The sequence below is a fragment of the Ambystoma mexicanum genome, chromosome 4q (genome assembly GCF_040938575.1).
Source record: "Ambystoma mexicanum isolate Mex_15411 chromosome 4q, UKY_AmexF1_1, whole genome shotgun sequence".
Lineage (NCBI taxonomy): Eukaryota > Metazoa > Chordata > Amphibia > Caudata > Ambystomatidae > Ambystoma > Ambystoma mexicanum.
In genome coordinates, this window is record NC_090928.1 from 143,519,649 (window position 1) to 143,543,571 (window position 23,923).

Consider the following 23,923-nt stretch of genomic DNA (forward strand, 5'->3'; position numbering starts at 1 on the left):
GTGATGAGGAATACGTGGGAGGTACATCCAGTTGAAAGAATGTTACCACTGGAAAGTAACTTTCTTCCAATGGATTGTGTCCTCTCCTCCCATGTATTCCTCATCTTTGATACACACCCATAGCATTCTGTATGAGGAGGTGGGTGCTAAGAATTCCTATTTATTGATGTTTTGGAGAACAGCTTTGCCAAATTTGGCCTCCTTCGAAATAGGATCTGCTGAAGGTGTGAAGAGACTACCAAGTAGCCGCTATGCAGATGTCCTGCATGGGTATCCGTCTTTCAAGAGCCCAAGAAGCAGCCACTCCTCTAGTTAAATGCATTCAAACCATCGGGCGAGTTGTTGCCTGCTAGAGTAGCATTCAGTAATGCACAGAACTATCCAGCGCGAAATAGTTTGTTTTGTGACGGCCAAACCTAGTTTATGACCCCGAGTAACCCCCACAAAATTAGTTAACCTGACTGATATTTGCCATCCTTGAAATATAGTAACTTAAAGCCCTTCTTGGGTTTAGACGGTGAAGCCTCTCTGCCTCTTTAGAAGGCTGAGGCAGTGGATAAAAAGTTGGTATGACTATCCTCTGTGCCAGGTGAAACTCCTACACCACTTTAGCAAGAAAAGATGAATGCACCCTCAACACTACTTTGTCCTTATAAAATGTTGTAAAGGGTCGTTTTGACGACATGGTTCACTCACTCTGCGGGCTGACGTAATAGCCAATAAGAAAACAGTTTTGAGTGTCAGCATCCTTAAGGGACACACAAGTAAGTGTTCGAATGGAGCTCCACTTAGCTGCCTTAACACTAGATTTAAGCCCCAGATCGGTACAATGAATTAACTGGCGGAAACAAGTTTGTCAAACCTTTCAAGAATTGTATCACAATCGGGACCTTGAAGTAAGATCCTTCATCCAGTGACCTCTAAAAGAATGTAAGTGCTGCTAAACAGCCATTGACTGTAGCAACTTGCAGCCCTGAATGGGCTACATAGAGTAAAAAAGAAACAACAGTAAAAACTTTACACGCAAAAGGGTCACATCTCTTCTCCCTGCACCAACTGCAAAACTTGTTCCAAAGGCAGTGGTACACAGATTTTGTTGCTGGCCTTCTGGCCGAAAGCACCACCTCCATCACCTCTTCCGGAAGGTTCCAATCTACTCTCAGAAACCAGGAGTGAAGATTCAGAGGACTGATTTCTGGATGAAGGAAACCCCTATTTCCTTAATCCAGAAATCAGTCCTCTGAATCTGCCAGAGCAGGTCCGCTCTTTGTGGAAGACAAACAGGATCTCAGACGGCCATCTACAAAAGGTCCAAGTACCACGTTCTCCTGGGACAATCTGGAGCAATCAGGATCATGGATTTCCAAAACTTCCTCAACCTCCTGATGACATGAGGAATGACTGGGAGTGACATGAGGAATGACTGGGAATGGTGGAAAAGCGTAAAGAAGTGGAAATTCCGAGTCCACCAGGAACGAGTAACCTAGAACTCCACTTTGAGGAAATTCCATGGGGCAACTTTGCCCTGCCAACTTTGAAGATACATGGATATCCTGCCTCCCAACCCAGTATTGTGGGTAAGGTAGTGAGAGAGGTCTATCTGATCAAGTAGCAGCTGCGGGCAAGGCAGAAGAAGTTGCACATGGAGTCCTACCTCCTCTTCTACCTTTGGACCACATGGTGTCCTCCTCTGACCTCTCTGAAAATGCTGTCCTCTCCCCCTTGAGACTGAAGAGTAGAGACTAAAAGGATGCTGTGAGGAAGGCATGGTATCGAGCAGTAGACACAGGCAATGGGTACAATCTTTAAAAACCTTTATTTACAAATTTGCTTGGGATGGTAGAATTCCTAACTGGCCCTAACTCCAAAGTGGGTGTGATCTCGACCATTAAACAACAAATACGTCCAAGTCAGTCTGGTCAAAATAAAAAGGCCTATACACCAAGAAAACCTAACCTTGCCCTCCTTCTCAAGTTAACAAATGTGTTAAGGATAGGTGGATGACACAGTTCTATCAGTCGTGCACACTTTGGCTTACTGGTACAGTTCAACAGTACAATCTTAGGCTTTCATTTTCTGTTAGTTTACTCACTTCCTTAGGATTCACCCGCCTTGCCATCAATACTCAGTTCATATGCTCTAAATTCATATGCTCAATTTCTTACAGTTCTGCACAGGCTTCTCTCTGCCGGGCCCAAACCTGTCTATATCTTCATGGGGGTTCCCTTCCCCACGTTTTATCACATATCTTTCACTGATGAAGACTTTCAAAACTGCAAAGAATTTACATAGACGCATGACCACTTCAACCTCTCTTGCCATATTATTCAATTCATAATCTTCAGCACCAATGCCTCTTGGTACTTGTAGTACTTATTCTCTTTCGCTTGCCTTCTTGGCCTTTTCCAAAGTTTTTATTTTACTTTTGCCCTCTTGGCATATTTCACAATTCCCATATTTCATTTTCCTCTTATTCAACTTTCTTTCCTTTTATCTCTGCGTGTAATATCTTTTAAAATTCATTACATTTTACAGAGACGTTCGAATGTGTGACTTCCTCTCACAGGAACACTCTGCTACTTTGTATCCTTTTAACAATTGTTCTCTTTATTTGCGTTTTATCGGCACATGCGGCTGTCATGATTCCTGCCCCCTGCCCCATCAGGCTGGAGCCAGGCCACGGTCACCTACTTGGCCCCTAAGGGCCTCTCCATCTCCCCAGAGACCCACTTGGACTCAGACCTGGCGCCTGTGGCGCCAATCACACACACAGCCCTAAGATCCACTTAGCATTGGACTTGCAATGTATTATGGGCAAGATGGATGCCCCCATATAATTCAGTTCCTTGAACTGAATGGGCAGTCTAGCCTTTTGGGTGTGGTTCAGCCCAGGGATACCTGGGATACCTGAAGACTATTTAAACCACGCCCGGCCCGAGAAACACGCTTTGCGTTTCTCTGCAGCGTGACACTCGTGCTCGGATCTCTCTCCAAGGAAGCCTTCTTCTTTCATCCGGCCCGGCGCTCTTGCAAGACAAGAACACCATTAATAATACCCTTACTTCGAAGAGCATCCAGCTTCTGTCCATCGCTTCTCCAGTCTTGCGGGTTGCTACGGTGGGGTCATCTCCATCTCGGGACGCCACATCCTACGAAAGGATAAAAGAACAGAAGTGAAGAAATTAGTAAACATTCAGCATATCTTAGCTTGCTCGAAAACTGTAAGAAGATTTAAACGCTTACCTTAATTCCCGCCGATCGGGGTAACTTCAGCTCTGGTGCATCTCGTCGACCTGCAAAGGGGAAAAGACATCAGGTTAGCGCAAAAACTTTAGGAGGCGCCGCTTATCGCGCTTACTCACTGCATCTCATCTCCTCAGCTCGCATCCACGAGGAGTTATAGCGGCCTAAAAGGACACAAAAAAAAACGAACATTGGTTAATGCAAAGAAGAGTGATTAGCATTGCGCTCTGCGCTCTCACTCACCGTTGGTTCTACTCACCGCAGCAGCGCGTCGCCATCTTCAAACCCCTCCATCACCTAAGGAAGGAAAGACACATTATTAAAGAGACTAGAGCCAACAGAACTGTTCATAAGGCTCATTCTACTTACCGGTCGGGCTGAAGTCACAGCAAGCCCTGTCCGCCGGGCCAGCGAAGCAACTAGACAACATCGAGCCTGCATCAGTCAACGCACCCCTGCACCGAAGGCAGGACGGAGAGCGCGCTACACAAGAAAACAAGGTGAGGAGTGGTCCGGGGGAAGGTTTGGACCCAAGGAAGAGGGGGTCAAGCAAGCAGAGCCAATAGAGTTTACCTCTGGCAATTCTGTGTTTCAGGCCCAGTCTTTGGTCAAGCAGATTCCTAGGAAGGGTTTGAGGTCGTCGGAAGTCCAGACAGGCTGAGTGGTGTCCCCGTGGATACCAGGTGAGGGTTACAGCGCCACCTTCAACTTTCAAATCACAGTCACTTTCCCTTTAACATCAACCAAAGTTTTGCTGCCCTCGATAACTCAGCGGTTGTGTTAAACAACTAATGTCTTTCATCTTTTTCCCCATTACAAATGCCTTCTCTGCTCCTCCCCAACTCAGTCATTCAACCGGGAGAGTCGTGGGTCGTTTCCTGGCACCTTGACATTTTCTTTCTTCCGCTCGCTCAGCTTTGCTTTTCAAACACTCCCGGCTTCCCGAAAGCTTGGAAAACCTGCCTGGCTTTCTCTTTATCCTCTCAATTGTTGATCAGCCCATTGGCCTTCCAACTCCCACAGCCTGGTTCGCATCAGCCTCAGGAGAGCTGGTCCTTCTCGTAACCAGCCTCGCTCTAAGTGTGCCTGCGCGTGCTGTCAGGGTTCCACTTTATTCACACTATGTTCTTCACACTGCTAGGGGTTCAGTTAACTGCGGGAGATTCAGACACTTGTTCTGGAGGGGCAGATGGGGAGCTCCGTTTCAGTATTAGGTTGGTTCAGGGAGAGAGTTTGGTCTGGGGTGGCTGTGCTGGGGGTTTAAAAAGGTGCGTTATCCTTAATTTCTCATTTCCAAGAAGCCTATGTTTCCCCAAGCCAAGATGGAGGATCAACAGTACTGCAGTGATTGGTTATGGTTTTGTATTGTCACTTGGAACCCTCAGTGGGGTTCTAAACTGCCTTTCGTTTTAGTAATCTTCAGAGCAGGTCATTGTCTTCTTAGCTCCAGTAAAAAAAGAGCTTCAAAAGTTCCCTAGGAAGTCTATAGACCGTTTTTTTGTGATAGGTTTTTAGTTTAAAACCAAACTCAAGTTTAGGTAAAAGAAGAATTGGCAAGCAGAAGTCATCTGAAGCATCAGTGTGGCTGAAAGCAGATCAGCAGAGTCAGCAGAAGACCAGATAAGCTAAGTGTGCCTTTCAACTCCTAAATCTGAGAGATAGAGAAAAAATGTTATGAAGTCATGAGTGAATCGTATTAGACAAAGGTTTTTAAAGTAAAGACTGTAGAGCGTTTATCCATTAGAAGTTACAGGAGCCGTATGAAAGTAAGCACTGTTTTCAGTGGAGGGAGCAGTGAGCGAGTTTTCTTTGTAACAATGCTATAAGTAAATAACTGGGCAAGCAGACGTCGTTGCGTAACAAATATTAATTAACATTGTGTACTAATGTTCGTTTTCGGGCATCAGAACTTTTTTGCTCGGGAGTCGGCGCGAGACAAAGGTTCCCGTCCAAGCGCAGACTATAGGAAAGGACCCTGTGAAGTTGTGTGTGCGTCGCAGCCATTTTCGGTAGGACCGTTGCTTCCCGGTGCGGCAGAGGTAATCCAAGTGAAGAAAATGACTCGTACAAACTGAATTAATACCTTCAAACGTTTTTGAAGGGTTTTGGGACTTCAGGTTGAAGCGAGTGAAATCCTGATACAAATTCTCCAGTAAGTGGACAAATAGGAAAATTCATTGTGCTTAGTCGCCTGATGTTTCTTCAATGACAGTGAAGCAGAATAAACAAGGTGAAGGCACGAAGTGTTCTGTGAAGAAATAAGAAGTAATATAAAACAATCTAGATTTAAGGTCAAAGCAAGTGAGAAAGCACAGTAGAAGACACAAGAGTTTGTCAGAAAGATTACAGAGTTTGGCTGAGCAAGGCGTGACATTCTAACCAGGTTACTCACCGTAGTGACCACCTTACTCCTAGTTCATAGTCCCCTTTCCTCCATACTTATGGGACATCTCTCCGTCCTGTGGGACGGGACCGGAGCACTTTGTAAAAAGCATCCACATTTTTTTTCCAAAAATGTGTCCTTCCTCTCTTTCTGCGCGGGGCCCGGCACGCAGCCGTAACCCTGCCCACCTTGGCTCCGCCCCGTGCATCGCCCATCAGTCCTTTTCTTTCGCCAGGTCAGAGACCTATTAGCAATAACAGAGGACCCTTACTAGAGGGGACGGCGGGCGGGGGTATGGAGGAAAGGGGACTATGGACTAGGAGTAAGGTGGTCACTACGGTGAGTAACCTGGTTATACTCCTACATCCCGTCCCCTTTCCTCCATACTTATGAGAGATTCCCAAGCACTCCTAACAGGAACTACGGGTGGATGGAAATACCCCTTATTGAAAAAGGTTCTTCAGCACAGCCTGACCAAACTGAGCATCAGCTCTCGAACTCATGTCAAGACAATAATGCTTACAAAAAGCAGATGGGGAGGCCCAAGTAGCTGACCTAGCGATGGACTCCCAGGGGACATTTCTGAAAAGCAACCGCGGCTGCCTTGCCCCGCACCAGGTGTGCATGAATACCCTTAGGAGGTTTCAGCCCTTGGACGGTGATAGACTCCGTAATGCAAGCGGCGATCCACCTAGATATAGTCGCCTTATACGCCTTCCGAGGGTTACCGAAAGTCCCAAAAAAGTTGAGAAGAACTCCTAAGCCCGGAAGTCCTCTCGATAGAACTTAAGAGCCCTTCTGACATCGAGACAATGGAGAACCCTTTCTGCCTCAGGGTTCGGAAAAAAGACCGGCAGGGAGATCGACTGATTCAGATGGAATTCGGTTACCACCTTCGGTTTGAAGGCACGATTTGTCCATAGGACTACCTTATCCTTGTGAAAGACCAAGAAGGGATGCTCCACCGACGAGGCCTGGAGCTCACTCACTCGCCTTGCAGAGGTAACGGCGACCAGAAAGGACACTTTCCAGGATAGGTACTTGAGGTCCACCGTCGCCATGGGATCAAAAGGCTTATGGCACAGCGCCGTCAGGACTACATTTAGATCCCACGGCGGGTGCGGACTACGAACTGGAGGGTGGAGGCGTGTTAAGCCTGCAAAATGCCTCTTAACCACTGGATTACACAGAGAGCAGGAACATTGGTCTGTAGAAAGATAAGCGGAGACCGCTGAAAGGTAAGTTCTGCATGACAGAACGTGAACACCCGACTCTGCTAGGAAGGATACGAAGGACAGCACCGTGTCAATCGTAGCCTCCCTTGGGTCCAAATGCTTTCCCAAACACCAATGACAGAACCTGAGCCATTTACTCCTGTATTGCGATCTGGTCGAGGGTTTCCTGGCTGCCTGGATAATGCGCATGTTATCCGCAGACAAGTTAAGATGCTCTAAAGACCTGAACTCAGGCACCATGCCGCCAAGCTGAGCGATTGTGGGGAGGGGTGCCACATCTGCTGTTCCCCTTGATGAAGAAGATCGGAGGTCACTTGTAACCTGATCGGCGGATACACCGACAGATGTTGAAGTTCTGAGAACCAAAACCTGGCCGGCCACCAGGGGTCTACGAGTAGAAGGGAACAGTTCACCGAGTTCTTCAGCTTCCAAATTGCTCAATGGACTAGAGGCAGAGGCGGGAAGGCATAAGCTCTCATGTTGTGCCATGGAATCTCGAGAGCATCCCCCAGAGAGGAGGCTCCCAGCCCCCCTCTGGAAGCATACCGAGGAAGTTTCTTGTTCACCACTGTAGCGAAGAGATCCACTTCCGGTGTGTCCCAACGCAAGAAGATCCATGAGGGGAACTCCGCCTTCAACTCCCACTCGTAGCTGACCACTGTCCGCCGGCTGAGGGCATCCGCTGTAACATTCAGCTGGCCCGGGATGTGCAATGCAAGCAGCCAGACACCATGAAGCACGGTCCACTCCCAAATCTGGATGGACAGGTCTACGGGGGGGGGGGGGGGGGATACTTCGTTCCCCCTTGCTTGTTGATGTAATACATCGACACCACATTGTCCATGCGTATGCGGACCACCTTGTTGGCAATGATCGGTCTGAACGCCCTGCGCACTAGGAAGATCGCCAGAAGCTCCAGATGATTTATGTGAAGGAGCTTGTCCTGAGGCAACCAGAGATCCGAGACCTGGAGAAGATCTAACGTCGCACCCCACCCCAGGAGGGAGGAGTCCGTCGTGATCGTCACCATAGGAGCTGGGTCCTGAAACCCCGCACCCACCGACAGGTTGCTGAGAGATGACCACCATTCCAGGTCCACTCTCATGGAAGCCGTAATCAGCTTGGAATCCAGGTCCACAGCCTGACGCCAAGAACTCCGAAGAGCCATCTGGGTCCGTCTCATCTTGAGACGAGCAAGAGTAAGAGCCAGCACACATGAGGCCATGAGGCCCAGAAGCCCCTGGAACCACCAGGCTGACATGCTCTCCAACTGCGCAAACATCTGACACGTGGCTAACAGATCCGCCATACAGTCCCCGGTCGGGTACACTCTGCAGTCGATCGTGTTCCAGCGAAAACCCAGGAAAATCAGGTCCTGCGAGACCGTCATGGAAGATTTCCGCCAGTTTACCAACAGCCCAAGATGGAACAGGAGCTGAAGGAGTGACTGAAGATTGCCCGCTGCTTCCAGCGGACAAGGGCTGCGTAAGAGCCAATCGTCCAAATATGGATACACATGGATACCCTGGAGATGAAGATAGGCCGCAATCACCGACATCATCTTCGTGAAGACACGAGGCACCGAGCTGAGGCCAAAAGGAAGCACTCGAAACTGGAAGTGTTCCGCTCCCAGAGAGAAACGGAGATATCTCCTGTGTGGGTTCCAAAAATATGCATGTACGCATCCTGAATATCCACCACACTGAGCCAATCGCCCATCTGCAAGGAGGACCGAATCTGGCTGGGCTTGATCATCTTGAATTTCTCTTGGGGTAGGAATAGATTGAACTGGGAAAGATCTAGGATGGTGCGCAGGCCAGCCTGGTTGGGTTTGGGCACCGTAAACAGCCGGGAGTAGAAGCCCTCGCCTCGTTCCCCAAGAGGAACGGGTTCCACAGCTCTGAGGTCCAGAAGTTTCTGAACCTCGGCTTTGAGGGAGGGCGAGCCCGATAGCTGAAAAGGAGGGTTGACGGGTGGGGTAGGGGTAAGCGGAAGCCCTCCCGAGCGACTGACAAGACCCATCTGTCTTCTGTGATGGTCTGCCACGCCTCCCAATGAGACGCAGTGCGTCCTCCCACCGGGGTCTCGTGCGAGCGTGGAGAACCCTCATTTAGTAGGTTTTTCGGTGGTGTTGCCACCTGAACCTGAGGAGGAGGCTGAGGAGCGGGAGAAAAACTGCGTCCATTGTTGCCTACGGTGGTTGTTCCCCACGGTCCATAAACCTCAGGTACTACTTGCCTTTCAGATGGAACATTATGTGAACGTGGGTGTCCTGAATGTCAAGCAACACCAGCCAGTCCTGAATCTGGAGATCTGGATCAGAATGAAGCAGCAGGATGAGGGAAGAAAGAAGGTGGGTGGAGTTGGAAGGAGAGTAGAAGGTCGGTGAGACTGGGAAAGGAACACCAAGGGATGAGCAGAACAAAACAGAGTGGGGCTTGAGTGTCTCAAAGGCACATCCCTACATTCCTTTTTAGAACTAACCTCAACAATAGTGTAGGGTCTGCCTAGGATGTCCTGGAGGAAGCTTTGAACGATAAGGCAGTCACCCATTTGCAATCAACATTAGCCAGCTAGAAATGAGCTTTTTCCTTGTGCAGGTAAAAAGACAGGCGCCTCAGGTCTACGATGGGATACACACTCCCATCCTTATTCTGCACTAGAAAATAAAGTTAATACAAACCCTTCTCACTGTGGCCTTCACAAGTGGTAGGTGAATTTCTACCAACAGAAGGGCTGAAACAGGGTGGTTTAGAGGGAGCCCAGGGACAGAGGATGAGACAGAGGAGGTAGACGCACTTTCTGCTGCCCTTAGGCTGGCAAAGGAAATGCAGCTGGTTTGTTTGCTGGAAGTCAAGTGACCACCCTCTGGAGGGGACAGACTGGTGATGAACAGCTTAACCAAATGTCATCAAGAACTCCCGTAGCTAAGAGGTAATTAGTTTGTTACCGTCACCCAGCATGTCCTTAAGCTCCATCTGAATGCCTCGGCTGAACCCAGCCAAGCGGGTCACTGAAGCAAAGTCCCAGTGCTCACCGAGTGAGCCACACAATAAGCAGTGTCCAGGCTAGTTTGCAAGATCTAGCATGTTGCTGCCACCTTGCCATCATTGACTAAAAGAGGCGGAAAAAGAGGCGGAACCCTTAATCTTGGACATAGGTCAATTCTCATATGTCTTCAAGAGGACAAATCACAAAGTGTAGGAGGCACCTGTGCTCAGCAGCACCACAGCTGAAAACAAAAATCCTTGCCCCGTGCCTCTGTGCCCCATCGGCAGAGACACAAAGTGCCTGAGGGGAGCAGGCCGAAATCGAGCAAGAAGGTGTGAAGTTGGGGGCAGAAGAGGGCCCTCTGACAGCTTAGACAGTGCAGTGGGCTCAGTCCCACCAACAAAGCTGTGGGGCAAAGCAGCTGGTAGCTTGTCCACAATTTCTAGCGTCTTATGCCTGAACTCTCCCGATGCTCTTGAGTGGAAAATGCTGGTGGGAAACCTTCCTTCATAAAAGATTTTAAAGCCAGGAAGCAGTCTGTTCCTGACCTTATTGTGGGTAGTTTAAAGTTTGGCAGCATTCTCTCAGAGGGCATTGGCATGCATGGAAAGGGATGAGCCACAGTCTTCGCCATCATGGTCGGTCCCCATGTACGCTTTATTGTGATCAGATAAAGTAGATTGTCTCACTCAATTCCGACAGGATTTGATGGCAGAGGGTGTTGGGATATTAGGCATGACACAGTATCAACTGCAATAAGCAATGGTGAGATGAGCAAAAAAACAGGAACCAAGGTCATGGGTCACAGCTGGCAGCATTTATACAACAGTCAACACATCAGGAGTGATGGGCACCAATAACTGAGCCGCAGTGCATAGTCTGGTGGCTGAAAACATTTGCAAAGTCGGACTTATGCTGAAGAATGTATTCCTATGATGAGGAATCTACACAAGAGGAAGGAATTCATTAGGAAACACTGGTCCGGTAAAGAGGTGTTCACCCAAAATGGTGCAGGACAGCCACAGCATTGCTTAATGCCAAATAATACTAGAGAGGAAAGGCCTTTGCAAATAAAATCTTAAACAATGTACCTTTTGGATGCGTCAAATTCGGCCTCAACAAGAAGGATGTAATTAGTTCAAGCAAAGAGACAGGACGGTGACATGAAAGGTACTAAACATGCATAAAGTGAGTTGCGCATGCATGTGTGCTGAATCGCGTTTGGGCCCATGATCCCATTTGTATTAGATGAGAAATTATACACCCCCTGTCCCCCAAGTCAAGAGGGTTGGAAATCAATAACAAAGATACTAAAAGTAACAAAATACAATTCTAAACGAGAAATGAGCTCAATCTTCTAAGTTACCTGATGGTAATGGAATGTAAATTCTCTTTTCTAGTCTTCGTCGAAGAGCCTCATCAATATCCCAGGGAAAGTTAGTTGCTGCAAGCACCATTACCATTCTTGAGGGATCGTCATTTTCTGAAGCTCCCCCCACACCTAAATGGAGAGAAGAAATAGATTGATGAGCCAGTTCCAGGGCAAATCAGTTCATCTTTGTCAAACACTTTTCAATTTGCACACTAGTTGTTATGGTGGATTTTCAGAATCAGTTCTGTGGAAAGATTCTGCAAGGCCACCCTATTCTCATGAATAAGGGCAAACACTAATGTCTAGTTAAACTGAACAGTAAGACTTAGACTTTGGAGGGCGTGAGAGTGGTGAAGGGTTCAGTTAAGTACACAGCCTCTTTATGATCCCCTCCCAGAAGGCAATCCAGCTCACCGCGGCGTGAGGCAAGCCTGATTAGACTACCACAGTTACCCCTTCTGCATTCATCTCAGGCACAGGACAGTTTGCCTTTAATGCAGCCAGCTCCATTGCTGCCTCCACAGGGAAAAATGTCACTGGACATTTTATACACATTAACCACTCTGGTGGCAACCTTGCAACAACGGTTGCCTCCACCAGCCCCAGTTCCGGTGCCTCCTAGGTGACAGTATGCAGATGTCCCTGGGCCGAGGAAGGTAGAGGACATCCCTCGCCCCCACAGAAGGGGGGGGGGGGGGGGCACACCTGTCAGTACTGCAGAAGCTATCTGATACTGGAACAGACACTGATCCCGACCAGTTGGATGACGTGGTTTCCACTCACACTTCCCACACTGACTAATTTGATGATTTCATCGCAGGTGATGCGGAACCAGATGACATTCAACTCAGGGACTCACCCCCTGACGAGGTAGGAGCTTTCCACATGCTCATGTCCAGGGCGGCCAAGATGTTCGGCCTTGCGCTGTAGGAGCACTGCAGGATGTATAACAATAGTTATTCATTTAGGCCTTAGACAACTCTCTATTAGAGCAAAACCACACGTAAGTAACACACTAAAACATTAACTTGTATTATATACACATTCAACTTGGTGTGCTCGGCTAAGAGCCAATACTTCACACTTTTAATTGAAGTTAGATAAAGGTTTCAAAATATTTTAAGTGTAGCAAAGCAAGTGAATAGAGATGGAACCAGATAAGACATCAATACTTTGATAACTAATAGGTTTAGAGAAGGAATAGGTTATTAACCTGTAACTCCGGTACTCCAGCATTGGCATCTTTCATAGATTCACATGCTGTGAATATTCCCTGTCAGGATGGGAATCCTGGTAACACAGCAGTTTAAACAAACTTAAAACATTCAGTCACTCTTGTGCTCTATTAGTAATTTTTGGTCATACTGCCCACAGCCAATAGGAACACCTCCCTTAACTCCTCCACCTGTCAGCCATCTTCAGATGTGGCAAGCGCATGTGAGTGGCAGTAAGAGCCAAAAGACGAGCCATGCGGGGTAGGTCGGAGGGTCGCATGTGACTATGAAAGATACCAATGCTGGTGGCGAACCAGAGTTACAGGTAAGTAACTTATTCCTTCTCCAGCATTGGATCTCTCAGATTCACATGCTGTGAATTGATTACAAAGCAGTATTACAACAAACCATATGGGCGGAGGCAAGCTCCCAGCATAATTTACCACTGGAGACTTACGAACCACATGCAAAAAGGTTCAGCAGAACCGACTGGTCCACTATAGACTCTTCTGCGGAATCCATGTCGACACAATAGAACCTGGTGCATGTATGCACGCATTTCCAGGTGGCTGCACAGCAGTGGGATTCTGAAGAGGAAAGCATTGGTTGCAGCTACTGCTCTGGTGGAGTGAGCCTGGGGCCTGCCAGGAAGCGGTCTGCCGGCCTCTTGATGGCAGAATGAGATGCTGGCTGCAATCCATCTTGAAATGGAGGACTTTGAGAGAGCCTTCCCGGGCCCAGAAGGTCCAAAAAGAAGCTAACAGTTGATCTGTAGTATGTAATTACTTAGTACGAGCCACATAGTACTTGAGGGTCGCGCACACTACTTCCAGCGTGTGCAGGGTCCGCACCACTGGAGACGCTGTTGTGCCAAAGAACACGGGCAAAACCAACCGCTGATTGAGCTGGAAAGAGGATGGCACCTTAGGCAAAAAGTTTGAGTTAGTACATAGAATAGTCTTGTCCTTGTGAAACATCAATTAGGGGGGTTTTGAGGAAAATGCCTGGATTCCACCCACTTGCCTGGCCGAAATTATTGCCACCAAAAACGCTGTTTTCCAGGAAAGATGTTTAATGGATGCTTGGTGCATGGGCTCGAAAGGAGGTTTCAAGAATCTTTAGAGTAGCACATTTATCTCAAACACTGTCGATGGGCGACGGACAGGTAAAAAGATCCGATCACCCACGCAAGAACTCCTTCACCAGCCGGTGAAACCACAGGGATGGCAACCGTAAGCAATGGTTGTAACTGAAGATCGCGCCAGGTGCACCTTAATTAAGGAATGCGTCAAGCCAGGCTGAGCCAGGGACAACAGACCCTCCGGCCGGATGTCGCACTTGATTCCTGCACAATACCTGAAAACGTTTCCACTTGCTCTTGTAGCACTTCCAGGCGGCCGGAGCTCTTGCCTGGGCCAGGACCTCCTTGCAGTCTTGCATAAGGGACAGAGCTCCGAATTCTAAGAACACAGGAGCCAGGCCATCAGTATGAGTGAGGCTGGGTCATGGTGTAGTACTGCCCCTGGACAGGAGCGATTGGTGCAGGCGCAGCTTGACCGGCACCTCTGATGAGAGGGCAAGGAGGTCGGAGTACCAAGACTGTCTCGACCATGCAGGGGCCACTAATATCAGTTTACACCAATACGGTCTAAAGGTGTGTAGGACTTGAGGCACCAGAGGAATTAGGGGGACTGCATAGAGAAACTTCCCTTGGAAATGCAAAGGCGTCCTCCAAGCTCTCCGGATGGGGGAGCGGCTGGCAAAGGTCTTGCAGCGACTGTTTTAAACAGGTGAAGCTGGTCATCAAGCAGTTCCCACTCGTGACAAGAGGACAACTCCCTGCTGAGGGAGTCCACCAGAGTGTTCTGAATCCCCAGTATATGAAAGTGAATGAGAAACATGTTGTGCTGTAGAGCCAAACACCACAAGGTTTGGGCCTCCTTGGAAAGCTGTGGGGAACCTCGTTCCTCCTTGCTTGCAGACGTAAAACATTGATGTTTGTCAGTGTTAAATCCTTACCACCTTTCCCCTCAGCAGAAGGAGGAAAGACTTCAGGGCCCAAACAAAATCGCCCATAGCTCCAGTAGGTTGATGTGCTGGCTCTTTTCCTCCTCTGACCAAAAGGTCTCTGGTATGTTGGTCCCGACAGTGGGCGCTGCAGCTCTCCAGTGAAGCATCTGTTGTGGCGGTGGCCTGATGGTCGGGCAACCTGAAGGGGGCACCTTGCACCAGATGTTCCCTCACTGACCACCAGCGAAGGCTCTACCCGAAAAACAGCATTAAAGCAATACAGTCATCTCAGGACCCCAAGGATTGGATCCAGCGGGCATCCAGGAATTCCTGCACAGGCCTCATGTGTAACCGGCAGTTGGTGATAAACGGGATGCATGATGACAACATCGCCAGCAGGGATATCTAGTTGCGGACTAGCGTTCCCGGGGCGCTGTTGAGACAGAGCACCTTTTCCAGAAGAGCCACCACCCTTTTGTCCGAGGGCTTGGCGGTGCAGGTCTGGGTGTCGAGTCTTGCCCTGAGATAGAGTGCCTGTTGCGATGGAAGCAGGCACGACTTTGGGAAGTTGATGGAGGAACCCAGCCGCTGTAGACACTGGATGGTGGTGGTGGCAATACGCCCTCATGAAAGATGTCCATGGCCATAGCAGGTGGACCCATCTTGTAACACAGCTCACGATCGTAGCATGCAAGTATGCCCATTGCATTTGCTGCCTTGATAGTCGTGGCCACGGTGTAAATTACCTTTTTACCGAAGGCGTTGAGGTGCTTACCTTCCTTGTCTGGAGGGACAGAGCCGGATGACGATGGGTTAGCTGACCCTTTTCTGGCAGTCTGGCATGCGTTGGGTGCGAAGGCAGTGCTCTCTGAGGCTCTGTACGTTTTGTCAAACCGGCCCTTTAGCCAGGGCAGTTGCGGGGTGCACCAAGGTGACAAGGCCAATCTCCCAGGGATGGACATGACCTATTTTCTGCACTGTTCTCTGCGTTGGTATAGCATACTCTCCTTGCGCTGCTCCTACAACGCAAGGCCAAATATTTTAGCTGCTCTGGACATGAGCATGTGGAAAGCCCTTACATCGTCACAGGGCGAGTCCCTGAGTTGAATGTCATCTGGTTCTGCATCACCTGCGATGAAATCGTCAAATTCGTCAGTGTGGGAAGTGTGAGTGGAAACCACGTCATCCAACTGGTCGGGATCAGTGTCTGTTCCAGTATCAGATAGCCTCTGCAGTACTGCCAGGGTTTTGCGCCTTCTGTGGGGGCGAGGGATGTCATCTAACTCCCTCGGCCCAGGGACATCTTCATGCTGTCACCTAGGAGGCACCGGAACCGGGGCTGGCGCAGGCAACCGTTGTTGCAAGGTTGCCACCAGAGTGGTTAATGTGTATAAAATGTCCAGTGACATTTTTCCCTGTGGAGGCAGCAATGGAGCTGGCTGCATTAAAGGCAAACTGTCCTGTGCCTGAGATGAATGCAGAGGAGGTAACACTGGTAGTCTAATCAGGCTTGCCTCACGCCACGGTACTCTGGATTGCCTTTTGGGAGGGGATGCCCTGCGTGCTGGAGACAACGGTGGTGACATGATGGCCTCCTCATGTGCTTCCTCTACCTCTTCCGATTGGGAAGGACTTGGCTCTGAGACAACAATACCTCCCGGTAGAAGGGCTACCCTAAGGTTGGGGAATGATTCCCGTTTAAGGGCAGTCAATGCAGACACTGTGCTGGTCTGGGTGTCAGCGATGCCAATTACAATGGCGGTGGTAGCAATATTATGGGAAGATGCACTTTTTCCCCAGTCTACAGGGTTGTCGACGAAGGCATCACAACCGCTGATGTAGATGCCATCAACAAGGTGCTCCATGACGCAGCAGTCGTGGTTGTGGCTGTTGATGGTTTCGTCGATGATGCGGTAGTCGTGGCCGACAACGGCTTTGTTGCTGGGGTGCCCGTGGACGGCCTTGGGGCAGACCTGAAAGAAGGTTTGGTCGTCGACGAGGACGTATCCAGCGCCAATATGAACGAGGAGACAGTTTTCGACACTGAAGGCAAAGAGTGGCCACCAGATTTAGATGTGGACTTAGATGAAGACGTCTCCTTGGGGCAATGGAAAGGGCCTTAGTTCTCCTTTCCTGCAGGCCTACCTTGGGCACTGCCCTTTGGCCAAGACCGGTCCTTGTGCGAGGATCTGGGCTCATCGCCGTAGGGGTCTTTATGCCCCTTCTTACTGGTGGCCTGGACTTCGTGCAATCTTGACCTTTTACTAGCGCTGGTTCGCTGGGCTGTTCTGCCCTGCCATAACGAAGCAGGACTACGTACGGACGCATAGTCAGAGGCCCGCCGGCATCCTCAACCCACGCTACAAGACGACGATTTCGATCCCTCAGCGTCTTGTTGGAGAACAAATGGCAGATTTCGTAGTCTTGGATGACATAGTTAAGGTGAAGACAGAGGCAGTCATCGTGGTGATCCTCTACGTAGACATTCTCCAGTCCACAGCGAGCATAGGCCTTGAATAGGTTCTTCCCCATGGATTCAGCCCAACTGCACAAACAAAGCTTCTTCGAGGATTACCGGCGGCAGGAACGGTCTACGGAGCTAGCACTGTCACCGCCAACGCTGGTCGTCGAGTAGATGTCGAAGCATACACATTTTTAGTGGAAATTATTTTTAAAATCCAAAATCCCAAATTCAAAATTATTTGTAGAAATGTTGGAGATGATTTTTGAAGACTGCTGACAGGTGAGGAGTTAAGGGAAGTGTTAATATTACATGTGGGCAGTATGACCCAAAATGAATAATAGAGCACAAAAGTGACTGAAAGTTTTCGGTTTAAGTTTAAACTGCTCTATGTTACAGAGGATTCCCATCCTGACAATGGGGAATATTCACAGAATGTGAACCTATGAAAGATCCAATGCTGGAGAACTGAGATAATAAACCGCATTTAAAATCTATGAGGTACCAACCTTAAAAGGTCCTCCCCTAGCTAGAAAAGCAGGGGTCACAGGTCCCAATACAAGTATTTTCAGGCGGCACAGAGAAAGTTGCGCAAGTGTTGGCTTGATCCAACAAGTAGTTGTAAGTGTTCCAAAAGTTGATAAAATAAAGAGGATAATCCTCAACAGACCCTCTCCCAATCCAAGTAAATACCAGGCCACAGCAACACTCAAGAATAGTCAAGGGAGAGACAGTGTGCTAGGACTTTACACCAATACAACTGGAAGGAGACAGGGGCCAAAACAGGTAAGTTTACTCACCCCCTGTAATCAGATTCACTCAGTGACCACCATAGGAGTAACTGAAATCTCTTGGCTGTCTGGATTCATGCCTTGGCTCCATTGTCAGAAGCCCAGGCGTCACATGTAAAGAGGTCACTCCTGGTGTCAAGTTTATGGGTCTGCCTAGTTGGCGGTTCTGTGCTCCAATAGACTGGATCCGGACAGCTGGGCACCCAGGACACACTGACTTTGGAACTACCATTCCGGCAACAACCTCAGGACTACCAGGAGGCGATGCAGACAGCGAGCAGCGATGTCCACTTATAGAAAATGGCAAAAGGCTAACCTTGAGGCAAGAACAAAGGAGGTCCTGCAATGCCCCCATTCCTGGTGGAGAGCGGTAACGTCACAGAAAAGCTTCTTGTTCCATAAGCAGAGGATATGGGGAGTCACAAGGCTCAACTTGGGATGGCCACTGTTGCAGCAAAGTAGCCAAGGACATCTGGCTAGCCTACTGAATAGGTCGGGGCTGTTCGGAGTGCTTACAGCAGCTGGATCTTTGAGCAGAAGTCGGAACTGGCTTTTCACACCGGTCCAGGGGTCGAAGCACCAATTAAGGTATTCAGACAAGGTGCAAAGCGCCAGGGCATCGGTGCGCAAGTGAAGAAAGGCCTACTGCCAATCTTCCAGCGATGAGATCCAGGTCCTAAGCAGGCTGCTCTTCATTGAAGGCTGATCTGGAGAACAGCTTGAGAACCTGTCCTTTTATTCAGAATCAGGAATGGAGTTGCCCAATGGCAACAATTGGTGTCATTCAAACTTACAGGGGCTGTCCAATCCTGGAGAGCAACAGACACCTGGCACGGATGTGGACTGGGTCCAGACAGACCTAGCCCCCCACATATGACCACACACTCAGACCACCACCATGCCGGAGAAAGCTGGAGCTTTCCCAGGGAAGGGCTTACTATATATGGAACATCTAGCCACTCCAGGGTAGGTAGACAAACTACAAGATGGTCAAAGGACAGGTGGAAATTTCATGGCACTGCCCTTTTAGAGGAACAAGAAAAAAGAGAAATAAGTGGGCACCACCAGGTAAATGTTATTATTGTTTGTCGTCTTCAGTTCGTATTTGTATTTCAAATTATAGCAATTAAACACTTGCGGGAGCAGGCTGAGATGGGTCTGGAGTCACCCTGACCCAAGAAAATAAGTGAGGCAATAGACTAGATGAGAAACCTAGTCACACAACCGCTCTCCGTTTGTACCCAGACTGGGTAATTATATTAGAACAAACAGTTCCAAAAAACATTAGTTTGATTCTTCTTAATTTCAAAATTGGTCATAGAAAAAATAATAAGTTCCAAGTCTTTGCTAATGTAATGTATATTCTTTTATCAAAAAAATGATCACTAATCAAATCTTAGTGAGGGCGCAGCTGACATGTTGCTTTATACTAGTAGACTTCAAGTGCCAATGCATTTCGGAGTATAAAGCTCCTTCATCAGGGCAAGTCTATACTTATAGGAAACAATAACATCATCGAAAAATGCATACAATATACATAAAGCAAGAAATACATGATGGTATGTAATGGTAGCATAATGATAATAAAGCGCATAGAAGAATAATGGTTACATACCCCAATGGAAGAATTCGAGTCAAGGTGTGATATGTAAAAACAGAGAAAAATGAAGTAAATAGAAATTAGTGTGGATTAGCGTTTAAAGTCATACAATTAATGTCATGGGCTCATAGGTAGAAGAAAATTACCTCGCTTAAAGAGTGGAGTCAGGCGCGTTAAAACTGGAAAGAAACAGTATCGAACGTATGTTCTCACAAAGAACACGATCGGATGCTGGAGGGAATCCAGTGTGCGATCTGTAAAAGCAAAATATGCTTCAGTGGGTGCGGTTGTAAAAGAGTAGGTACACGGAGTGTAAGAAGCCACAACCGAAGCGGTTACCTGAGTTCAAAGAATAGTGTCAGCGGTGGACGCAGCGAGCCGTGGTGCATCGCTGATTGAAAGCGTTGCTAGGGAAACGGTAAGTGAAATAGGCACGTGACCGCAACCCGCTGGGCGAACCCGCGTGGTGCGTAATGTGATTCAAATGGCAGCATACTGACGTTGGGGGCAACAAAGGTGCAAGAAAAACCATTACGGGGGCAGCAAGGGCTGAGGCATGAATATTAAAGCGAAAAAATAAAAATAAAATAAAATGTGCATAACATAGACATAGAAAAAATGCTCATCATGTGTAAACATCTTCATTATGAGTCAGACATAACTAATATAAAGCAAGTGTAATTAAATTCCATCATATTCAAAATTGTTATATAGAACTGAAAAAACGCAATGTATCAAGACTAATAGATATATAAAATAATGTGCATTCAGACAAATAAACAATGTATTCGATCGATCCGCGGCTGGTGGTGCCAGATGGTACCACCTTGGGTCCCAGTCAAATGACCAGGAGAAGCAGACCGCTCGGGGGGAATCATAATATTTGTAAAATGAAACAAGCAAATAAAACAAAAATAATTACCATGTGTATCTATGCCTATTGGCTAGTTGTGTTAGAACCTATGTCATGTTTAAGAAAGAAGAGACACATCAAAACAAATACATTTCAATGGTAACAAATTGACTGAAAGTTGAAGCATTAAAGATAGCAATGATAGTTAATCTCATCATTAAGACCATTGGGTTGCAAACTCCCAAGTTTATCAATCCAAAAAGTTTCTCTCTGGTTGAGGCGAAGACTCATATCTTCATGTGGATTAATCTTGGTTAGTACTTCCAAAATCAGGAACCTGATTTGTGCCAAACCATGTCGCTTATCACTCCAATGTCTGGCCACTGCAGAATTAGGATTTGAATTCCGGATGCACGAGCGGTGCTCATTCCATCGTATTTTAGCAGCTCTCGTAGATTGGCCGACATAATATTTACCACATGGGCACTTGATACCATATATTATGTTCACACTGTCACAAGTGCCAAAAGACTTCAGAGGAATCTTGTTGCCTGTGCGGGGATGGTTCACAACATTTCCTTTGATCACCATGTTGCAGTTAGCACAGTGTAGGCAGGGATATGTGCCCGTCCGTTGAGTGCTAGGTTCTTTTAAAGGAGGTCTAGTATGAACAAGTTCATCACGGAGATTCCTGCTTCTTTGATAGGCAAATACTGGTGTTTGATCAAATAGTTTCTGAACTCTCACATCATCCTTAAAAATACTCCAGTGTTTTTTAATGGAATTCTTGATTTTATTGCTTTGAATCGAATATTTTGAAACATAGACCGGAGATTTAAGTTCTCTTTTGGATTTGGTGATATTGGTCAATAAGGTCTCGCGACTGAGGGCATTCACTTTCTCAGATGCTAAAAGTACCTCTGCCTGCTTATAACCCCGTGCCAGGAATTTATCCTTCATTTCGATTTGTTGGGCTAGGCATTCTTCAGGGTCACTCACAATCTTTTTAACTCTCAAAAGTTGACTGTATGGAAGATTTCTCAAGAGACTGGGCTGGTGAAAACTGAGACGGTGTAGCAAATTGTTACGATCAGTGGTTTTGCGGAACAGAGTTGTGCTGTAACTGCTGTTTCCCTTCTTTATTAAGACATCAAGGAATGTGATCCTGTCTTTAGATATCTCACTCGTGAACTGGATACGCGGATCAATGCTATTGAGGTATTCAAAGAAATCGGTAAATGTGGATTCGGTTCCTGTCCAGATTCCAAAAATGTCATCGATGTACCGTGACCATAAGTGAATATTGCTGTTCCATTCTTGATTCTTCATTGTTACAACCGCACCCACTGAAGCATATTTTGCTTTTACAGATCGCACACTGGATTCCCTCCAGCATCCGATCGTGTTCTTTGTGAGAACATACGTTCGATACTGTTTCTTTCCAGTTTTAACGCGCCTGACTCCACTCTTTAAGCGAGGTAATTTTCTTCTACCTATGAGCCCATGACATTAATTGTATGACTTTAAACGCTAATCCACACTAATTTCTATTTACTTCATTTTTCTCTGTTTTTACATATCACACCTTGACTCGAATTCTTCCATTGGGGTATGTAACCATTATTCTTCTATGCGCTTTATTATCATTATGCTACCATTACATACCATCATGTATTTCTTGCTTTATGTATATTGTATGCATTTTTCGATGATGTTATTGTTTCCTATAAGTATAGACTTGCCCTGATGAAGGAGCTTTATACTCCGAAATGCATTGGCACTTGAAGTCTACTAGTATAAAGCAACATGTCAGCTGCGCCCTCACTAAGATTTGATTAGTGATCATTTTTTTGATAAAAGAATATACATTACATTAACAAAGACTTGGAACTTATTATTTTTTCTATGACCAATTTTGAAATTAAGAAGAATCAAACTAATGTTTTTTGGAACTGTTTGTTCTAATATAATTACCCAGTCTGGGTACAAACGGAGAGCGGTTGTGTGACTAGGTTTCTCATCTAGTCTATTGCCTCACTGCCCTTTTAGAGTACACATTGTACTCTAATTAACATTAAGCCGTAAAATGCACAAGTGCATAAAACTATTAAAAAGAAAAACAATATAAAATAATTAACAATAACCGGGAGGCTTTACTCGAGTATCGAGGCAAGGTAGAAGAAAACAAAAGCATAGTGTTTGTAAGCACGTTTAACTTGTTTTCTAATAGAGTTCCTAAGATTATTAAGAGAAATTGGCACATTTTAATGGGAGGAGAATGTCCTCTGAAACCACCATTGTGTGCCTTTAAACACGAGCAAACTTAAAGGATTTACTTACCAGGAAGGACATCTTTAAAGTACAACAGCCCCAAAAGAGTATCACAGAAACATGGGGACTTTCAAAGATCACGGGACATGCACCATGTGTGTCAACTAAGAGATCGATCTGGGATTGAACAAACCGTGGGTACAGAAACAGTTTACGAATTGTAACTGTTGTCCCTGTAAAAAGCTGTATATTGGTATGACAGAAAGAAAAGAAAAGCTACGTATATCACAACATAGGATTTGCATAAGAAAGAGTTACTACAGCTCCTCTGGTGAATCATTTCATCTCTATGGGGCACACGAGAGACAATTTGATATGGACAGTCATACTGCAGCTATCATCATCTCATAACCCGGAGATGGATAAAAAAAAGGATTGTATGCCAAGGAGCAATGGCTCATTTTTTTTATGCAATACAGCTGAGGTGGGTATGAATGAAATGGTCGACTGGCATAATTGTTAAACTGCGTAGTCAACGTTTGTTTTCATTCTACTCCAACAGCATCAACGCATGAATAACTTGTGTAACCCAGTTGATACCTTTCGGGATGTTATTTAATTAACTGACTGACATTATGCATTATCTGTAAACAGCTACAATGTTTGTTAATGCAGTTAGAACTAGTATCCATCAGTATAATGAATGTTGTTGCAGACACTCAAACGTATGGAAAGTAAAACATCTTACCACATTGTGCTAATGGCACTATTTAGTGTACACCATAAATCTCTTTCAGACAGATGTTGGTCATTAGCCGAAATATATATCTCCCAATCGAATATTCCTTTGAGTGAAGCCACTGGCTTTTAATCTAAACTTGCATCTTATAGTCTTTTTGTATACTTGAAGAATTTGTTCTAAACACAATAGTGAGTACCGCGCTTTGAACAATGAACTGTCCCCTTTCAAGATGGCCACCAGCAAAACCATATAACCCGCGTGTTATGGAAATAATAAAGGGACTGGTTTCTATGCAACTCCCAATATGTCAGCCGTATAACGCCATTGCCGAAAGGACAAGACACGTGAAACGGGAAGGTGATGTGATACCTTGTATCTACAATGGTTGGTAAGATGAGCAGTTAGAGAGAAATAAGGTAATCCATGGACTTGCGGCAGTGGTTTGTTATATCCTAGTAAAGCATCTTTGCGCCGCATGTTCCGTCATAATTTTATGTCGGTCTTAGTGATATTGACATAGAGGTGTTTGTTTTATATGCAGCTTTTTTACTGCAATGGTAGCAGTTGTTGGTAGCTAGACGAAGACGACGCTTTTACTGTCCGGGTTAACGAGCCGTCTGTGTAAGTCCTAACAAGTGCTCTGTATTAATATCAAGCTGTAAATAGAGGACCACCATGTAGGTTGTGTGAATTAAGCAAGTAGGATGGTAAGTGATAACGCTGATGTTGTATTAATACGACAGTGTAGGGTTTTGGT

The 23,923-nt window shown here is 46.7% G+C and overlaps 1 protein-coding gene across 2 annotated transcripts in view; it reads right to left on the reverse strand.

The window, feature by feature from the left end:
* The window catches only part of KATNA1 (katanin catalytic subunit A1), a 438,379-nt gene that overhangs the window by 61,234 nt on the left and 353,222 nt on the right, over window positions 1-23,923 (reverse strand). For both annotated transcript variants that reach the window (XM_069607673.1, XM_069607672.1), the window contains one exon: window positions 11,219-11,353. In XM_069607673.1, coding sequence (XP_069463774.1) covers window positions 11,219-11,353 — 135 coding nt within the window. The remainder of the gene's footprint in view (window positions 1-11,218; window positions 11,354-23,923) is intronic.